This window comes from Protomyctophum bolini, assembly GCF_963924005.1.
Source record: "Protomyctophum bolini genome assembly, chromosome: 12".
NCBI classification, from domain to species: domain Eukaryota; kingdom Metazoa; phylum Chordata; class Actinopteri; order Myctophiformes; family Myctophidae; genus Protomyctophum; species Protomyctophum bolini.
In genome coordinates, this window is record NC_137873.1 from 2,988,156 (window position 1) to 2,996,284 (window position 8,129).

Below are 8,129 nucleotides of genomic sequence, written 5' to 3' on the forward strand. Positions count from 1 at the left end.
AAAAACAAACAGTAATGCAATACAGTGAGGACATGAATACAAATTTGTCGGACCGCTGATTCGAACTGGCGACCTCTCGGTATCAAGACCGCTGCGCTATCCACTCGGCCACGGCTGCCACTGGTATGGTGGCTACAGAGGCAGTACCATCAGTGGACCACAGGGTGGGGCCGTAGCCTAGCTGGCTGATTGGCCAGGCCAGCATAGAGTCAGAGAGAGTCGGGAGAAGGAGGGGGATTCCCCACAAAAAGTAAATAGAGGCGAGAAGAGACTGTCTTCTTAAACAATGGATGATGGAATGGATTTTATTTAGGTTTTGCGGCCTTCTTCAAAAGGTTAATTTGTTATGCTCCTCGCTCCTCGTCCGCAGTCTCGGATCTTGACCTGTGGCTGCGTACCCGGGCCGTTCAAACTCAAATGCGCTGCGTTATCCAGCAGACCAACGAGACTACGAAACCCAATGGAATTTTGGTAAGGTTCTTTTTCATTTTTTCCAGAGGGAGGTCAAAATATATTCTCAAATGTTAGGAAGGGACTACTGTTTGTTACGCTAAGATACAAGTTCTGTGTCCCGACCTGAAACTGACAGGTGGGTAATATCTCTATCTCTCTAGTGGATTCGTTTTTAGATCCATCATGTTCATTGTGTACTGTTAAAACACAACATCACTATATTGTTGTAACTGCCGGGGACACTTGCTGGTTTTATTTGTTTATTTACATTGCTTTGGGATATATTTATTTTGACACTTGTTGTACGTTTGGTCTACCTTTTATTTTGAAGTGCCCAGTGTAACAGAGTTAAATAGTTAGTTAAATTGAGTTGTTCATTTGCCCCTCATTGAGCAGTACCAGACATTGTTTTGTTGTTGCAAACTAAGATAGCACTTTGGTTCACTGCATATCACACTGTTTGTCCTAGTGGTGTTCCCGTAGCTGCCGCTCTGTATGTCCTAGCGGTGTTACCGTAGCTACCTCAGTGGATTCCGTGTTCCTATGAGGTGAGGCGGCTCTTTGAAAACGCTGTGATGTTATTTTATGTTTTTGTTATGAAAGAGTGTTCATTTCAGCTGTAAATTGAAGCATACAGTGTCTAATATACATATGACGTTGGGTCATTATGATAATATTATCTGAGAGCAATGAATCTTTTTGTAAACAGCTTTTGGTTTATCACGGGGACTAGTGATGACGTCACGCAGTGTTATTCTTTTTGCACGAAAATAAAGTGACTTTACTGTTTGTGTTGTGTTGCCCACAGACAGTCTGAGGAAGCAGTGGACCAGTTCCAACTACAAATATGTGTTTTATTCGTCTGTTCTTACAGGTATGTGCTATATATATATTGTACCAACTATAACTTGTTATAATTTAATGTTTTGATGGTAGTTCTTCTGTGATTGCAAACTCAATGTTGAGCCCAGTATGCTGCTATGGTATTCTTATTTCAATATTGTATTTGTATTAAAGACCTCTTATAATAAAATTAAAACATGTATTAGACAGAGGCTAATGTTATTGGTTAGGCAAAAAGTATTGGACAGATAAGCTGCTGTTATTGGTCAGGTTAAAAAAAGTGTTCAATAGCAGACCTAAAAGCACTACAAGCTTGAAAAATAGCAGATCTACAAGCTCATAGCGCACCACCGAGTGGCGCGCTACGAGCTTGTAGGTCTGCTATTTTTTTAAACTGTCAGGATTTAAGACATTTTTGGAATCTGATCTCAGGTCAAAATGCATTAAAGAACCACCATTCTTCCGTGCGTATCATCTCTTTATAATAATACAAAATATATACAGGTAGGAAACAAAAACAACAAAAGGGGGAATTTACTCACGACCCATACAAATTGGTGTGCGACCCGCATATGGGTCCCTGTTTTGGGAAACTAAGCTCACTGACTTTAATGGAACATTAATGGAACATCTGCACTCTTAAGAGTGCAGATGGACCCATATCCATGTGTTCATGTGTACATTGACCTGTGAGGGTCCATTTGGTTCAAAACTATCACTCATTTTCCTTTCCTTTCCTTTGTTTAAATAACAATGCAGGATAACACATCGAAGAAGGTAAACTCATGAGCTACGTGTCCTCTCTCCCTCTCACCAGACACGGAGACATGTGACTACGGATGGCACAAGTTCCAGGGTCACTGCTACGCTACTTCCCCACCAGGAAGAGCTGGGACGCGGCTGAGAGGGAGTGTCGTGTCCATGGGGCCCACCTGACCAGCCTGCTGTCCCACGAGGAGCAACACTACGTCAACCGTACGTCCCACAAACGCTAATATGGTATCCGTTTCGCATTCGGGTTCTTGGAAACGCCCCCCAGCCACTGCGCTAGTTTGACTGAGGTTAGGTTTAGGTATGCTTTACTGAGGTTAGGTTTAGGTATAGTTTTACTGAGGTTAGGTTTAGGTATAGTTTTACTGAGGTTAGGGTTAGGTTTAGGTATAGTTTTACTGAGGTTAGGTTTAGGTATAGTTTTACTGAGGTTAAGGTTAAGGTTAGGGTTAGGGTTAGGTTTAGGTATAGTTCTACTGAGGTTAGGGTTAGGTTTAGGTATAGTTTTACTGAGGTTAGGGTTAGGTTTAGGCATAGTTTTACTGAGGTTAGGGTTAGGTATAGTTTTACTGAGGTTAAGGTTAGGGTTAGGTTTAGGTATAGTTTTACTGAGGTTAAGGTTAGGGTTAGGTTTAGGTGTAGGCTGTCAATCACAGCGACTGGCCAGTCACAGCGCACCATTTACTCAAATGCGAAACGGGAACCATATCAGCCCCACAAACAGTTGCTCTTTAAACCTTTGCATGCGTTGTCTTCGGGTCAAAAAGACTGGCCGCCAGCATGTTTACCATCAAAAGAATAAAAATAAATAGTCATGTTCTTTTGTAAATGAACTCCCTCCTTGATCATGCTATGGCTTCACGCGAAAGCATTAACCCATTTAGACCTGAGTTAAAAAACATTCACTTTGAAAGAATATATATACAAAGATTTGCGCCGCATTCTTATGATTTTTCAAAAGCAGCAGACCTACAAGCTCGTAGCGCGCCACTCGGTGGCGCGCTATGAGCTTGTAGGTCTGCTATTTTTTCAATAGATAAATTATAACACAATGTTTAAAACACCAAAAGGGGTTAAAAGTAGCAGATCCAAAATCTCGAAACGCGTCAATGAAGCAACACGTTTTCAGCTTGTCCATCTGCCATACTTTTGAATTTGAGTCCCACGAAACGTTTTCGGACATTTCCACTCGACAGAGACGATTATAATAGTTATAACGGTACAAACTCCTGAATAGGGGAAACACGGTCATGTTATCTCAGGAAGAATGATTCATGTGTACTGTAGAAAATGCTACTCTCTCTCTCTCTCTCTCTCTCTCTCTCTCTCTCTCTCTCTCTCTCTCTCTCTCTCTCTCTCTCTCTCTCTCTCTCTCTCTCTCTCTCTCTCTCTATCTCTCTATTGTCTCTCTTCTCTCTTATTTGTGAGAGTGAAAAGTCCTAAAAAGGGCCCAGTGTAAAGTGTTGTGTTTGGCTGGCACTAGGTCTGGGGCAGGACTACCAGTGGATCGGCCTCAACGATAAGATGTTTGACAACGACTTCCGGTGGACCGACGGCATCCACATGGTGAGACACACACACAGACACACTGTATATAGACGCCGCTAGACTGTATATAGACGCGGCTAGACTGTATATAGACGCGGCTAGACTGTATATAGACGCCGCTAGACTGTATATAGACGCGGCTAGAGTGTATATAGACGCCGCTAGAGTGTATATAGACGCGGCTAGACTGTATATAGACGCCGCTAGACTGTATATAGACGCCGCTAGACTGTATATAGACGCCGCTAGACTGTATATAGACGCCGCTAGACTGTATATAGACGCCGCTAGAGTGTATATAGACGCCGCTAGAGTGTATATAGACGCCGCTAGAGTGTATATAGACGCCGCTAGAGTGTATATAGACGCCGCTAGACTGTATATAGACGCCGCTAGAGTGTATATAGACGCCGCTAGAGTGTATATAGACGCCGCTAGACTGTATATAGACGCCGCTAGACTGTATATAGACGCCGCTAGACTGTATATAGACGCCGCTAGACTGTATATAGACGCCGCTAGACTGTATATAGACGCCGCTAGACTGTATATAGACGCCGCTAGACTGTATATAGACGCTAGACTGTATGTAGACGCCGCTAGACTGTATGTAGACGCCGCTAGACTGTATGTAGACGCCGCTAGACTGTATGTAGACGCCGCTAGACTGTATGTAGACGCCGCTAGACTGTATGTAGACGCCGCTAGACTGTATGTAGACGCCGCTAGACTGTATATAGACGCCGCTAGAGTGTATATAGACGCCGCTAGAGTGTATATAGACGCCGCTAGAGTGTATATAGACGCCGCTAGAGTGTATATAGACGCCGCTAGACTGTATATAGACGCCGCTAGACTGTATATAGACGCCGCTAGACTGTATATAGACGCCGCTAGACTGTATGTAGACGCCGCTAGACTGTATGTAGACGCCGCTAGACTGTATGTAGACGCCGCTAGACTGTATGTAGACGCCGCTAGACTGTATGTAGACGCCGCTAGACTGTATATAGACGCGGCTAGAGTGTATATAGACGCCGCTAGACTGTATATAGACGCCGCTAGACTGTATATAGACGCCGCTAGAGTGTATATAGACGCCGCTAGAGTGTATATAGACGCCGCTAGAGTGTATATAGACGCCGCTAGAGTGTATATAGACGCCGCTAGAGTGTATATAGACGCCGCTAGAGTGTATATAGACGCCACTGTATATAGACGCCGCTAGACTGTATATAGACGCCGCTAGACTGTATATAGACGCCGCTAGACTGTATATAGACGCCGCTAGACTGTATATAGACGCCGCTAGACTGTATATAGACGCTAGACTGTATGTAGACGCCGCTAGACTGTATGTAGACGCCGCTAGACTGTATGTAGACGCCGCTAGACTGTATGTAGACGCCGCTAGACTGTATATAGACGCCGCTAGACTGTATATAGACGCCGCTAGACTGTATATAGACGCCGCTAGACTGTATATAGACGCTAGACTGTATGTAGACGCCGCTAGACTGTATGTAGACGCCGCTAGACTGTATGTAGACGCCGCTAGACTGTATGTAGACGCCGCTAGACTGTATGTAGACGCCGCTAGACTGTATGTAGACGCCGCTAGACTGTATGTAGACGCCGCTAGACTGTATATAGACGCCGCTAGACTGTATATAGACGCCGCTAGACTGTATATAGACGCCGCTAGACTGTATATAGACGCCGCTAGACTGTATATAGACGCCGCTAGAGTGTATATAGACGCCGCTAGAGTGTATATAGACGCCGCTAGAGTGTATATAGACGCCGCTAGAGTGTATATAGACGCCGCTAGAGTGTATATAGACGCCGCTAGAGTGTATATAGACGCCGCTAGAGTGTATATAGACGCCGCTAGAGTGTATATAGACGCCACTGTATATAGACGCCGCTAGACTGTATATAGACGCCGCTAGACTGTATATAGACGCCGCTAGACTGTATATAGACGCCGCTAGACTGTATATAGACGCCGCTAGACTGTATATAGACGAAAACCTTGATTTCATTCAAGTCCGAGTTTGTGGCCACTATTGTACATTTTTAAAAACATTAAAAAAATAATATTACGCTATAATGATATGCCCAAAATAGGGATGCCAGGTTGAAAGTGGTTAAAAATGAGACAAATTGATTGTATGATTGCCTATAATTAGCTATAGATAAATCCAAACTGATGTACAGTATAGCTCAATAATCTCTAGCAGCCAACAGTGGGTCAGATTAAGTTGTGGTGATAAACAGTGACATCTACTGGTGTCACTTCTTCCTAGTTCTCAGGTTTTGTGCTGAGCTCATTTCATCTTTATCTTTATATGTATTAATGGTGTTGTGTTTAATTTGCTGGTGAGGTTTCCTTATCCATTTTGTTATGCAAACTGCTGTTGTATACTTTTCCATTTCAGGTTCAGAATTCCTTTGATCTGCTCATTAAGCCCCTGGAGAAGTTCCGCAAAGAACAGATTTCAGTAACAAAAGTGAGTTGATTTTTGTTGTAAGTTTACTCTTCAATATACAAAAGGGATAGCAGTGGATTCATTGTTGTGTTCACACAAACACAAGGTGTGGAGTTTCACAATTACCTTTGTTCTTCTGTGACGGCTCTACCCAGACCTCCCCAAAGACTTGTTTAACACCACTTCTCTTAATGACAACCTTATACTGTATATACTGTAGGCCAAGACACGACAGCCTTCACCATATCAAGTTCAAATACAATACAGTACACAAAACTTACTTGTCTTATTGCACTTAGTTATTGCACATGGACTCATGAATCTTGCTGATTCAGCAACTTCATCAAATGCGGAACCCATGAGTTTATAGGTGTATTTATGTTTTGCATTGGGGAGCCTAAAGTACCTTTCTGAGGGAAGTGAAATCTTGCTGGCCAGTCTCAACATGCTCTTATAGTGATTTTGGAACAACCATTTTGGAGCAGACCCTAAGCCACCTTGAAACGTTTAATTGTAGCTGCACATGTTGTGTTAACTGCATAGACACTTGGACAGCAGGAAAGCCACAACAAAACGTAGTCATTGAACCACGAACAGAACGTCGGAAAACAAACGCAAACAACACAGAAACATATACACGTTTTGCTTGATATTTGAAAAAACCCTCGTGTTTAGTCTCAAAGTGACACTTAACACTGGATGTTCAGTAAACATTTTAAAGACACGAACATAAACAAAAGCATATTTTTACATTAGGCTGGCCAAAGAAGGCAAAGAAAGCTCAAATAGCTGTCTACTCTGACAGCTATTTGAGCTTTCTTTGCCTTCTCTGCTCTCTTTCTCCGCCCTCCTCCATGCCCAGGCTCGGTCCGTCTCTGTCTCCCTGCCCTAATGCTAATGTCTGTCTGTCTCTCTCCGTCCATGAATCCATCCAGACCATCGTGGAGCTCACGCAGGAGCGAGACTGCGTCCAGCTGTCTCCCCTCGCGCCCCCCAGCCTGGCCCAGTCTCCCAGCCCCGACGCCCTGAACATGAGGAGGACGGAGAGCCGCCAGCACCTCTCTGTGGAGCTGGCCGACGCCAAGGCCAAGATCAGACGCCTGCGTCAGGAGCTGTGAGTACCGTACCTCAAGCACTATGTCGCTATCGGATGAAATATGTATCGCTGAGCCCTATGCACGGGTCTGTCAGTACTTTGAGTTGCTAAAAAGAAGGATTTTGTTATATTTAGTAAGTGCACAGCAAGAGAGGAGGCGTTGTTCAGGTTTATTCACAAAGGTATTTAGGGAAAGGAGTGGGGTATAGTGGAAGATCGGTGTCTCTCCAGGTTGGCCAAACTCGGCGTGGGAATCCAAACACTGAGGAGGAGAAGGAGAGGAGGTGTCAGTCTTCAGAGAAACAACAAAGGCAGGAGCTGTGTAAGGTTGAACAGCTGGGAAAATAGCTACACAACGCTAAAACTGTAACTAGCTCTAACTCAGTTTAACAATACTAAAGGCTTGAGCTGTACTTTACCATACCATACCATTTTGTTCTGTGCTCAAATAATGGAACAATAGATAAGTACTCGAGCCATCCGACATTGAACGGGCATCAATGCCTTCAGTTTTCATGCTGCTGCCAAGCATTGTTGTTAAAGGAAATTGCCATTGGCACAGCCCCAGCCGACATATCATGGTCAATAACCGTGACTCAATCAAATTACTGCATATCCTGTCTAGCACATGTGTTTTTGTTATGTACGTTAAACGGGGTCCATTGTCTCTGATGTCATGGACACTGGTCTCACTACCTTCCTGGACTACAATTCCCATAATTCTTTGGTGCACTCACTGCACTGCTCCTCCTTGTGGATAGGGGGGAGAGTTGTCTTACTGAGACAACATGTAGTCCAGGAATTAAGTGAGCCCAGTGTCCATGACATCAGAGACAACAGGCTCACTGCTACAATCTAAAATATCTAAAACCACATATTACACACATAAAGACCCCCAGGAAAGTGTTCTAAAGCTTCTAAACGTC

General features: G+C 43.9%; 1 protein-coding gene across 1 annotated transcript; it reads left to right on the forward strand.

Moving 5' to 3' along the window:
* Positions 1-228: 228 nt before the first annotated feature.
* On the forward strand, positions 229-7,269 carry LOC308325170 (girdin-like). The gene is made up of 6 exons (XM_080777591.1): positions 229-471; positions 1,262-1,327; positions 2,114-2,271; positions 3,551-3,633; positions 6,057-6,128; positions 7,043-7,269. The coding sequence occupies exons 3-6, from the start codon at positions 2,136-2,138 to the stop codon at positions 7,223-7,225; spliced, it is 474 nt and encodes a 157-aa protein (XP_080633717.1). The 5' UTR covers positions 229-471; positions 1,262-1,327; positions 2,114-2,135; the 3' UTR covers positions 7,226-7,269.
* The last annotated feature ends 860 nt before the right edge of the window (positions 7,270-8,129 follow it).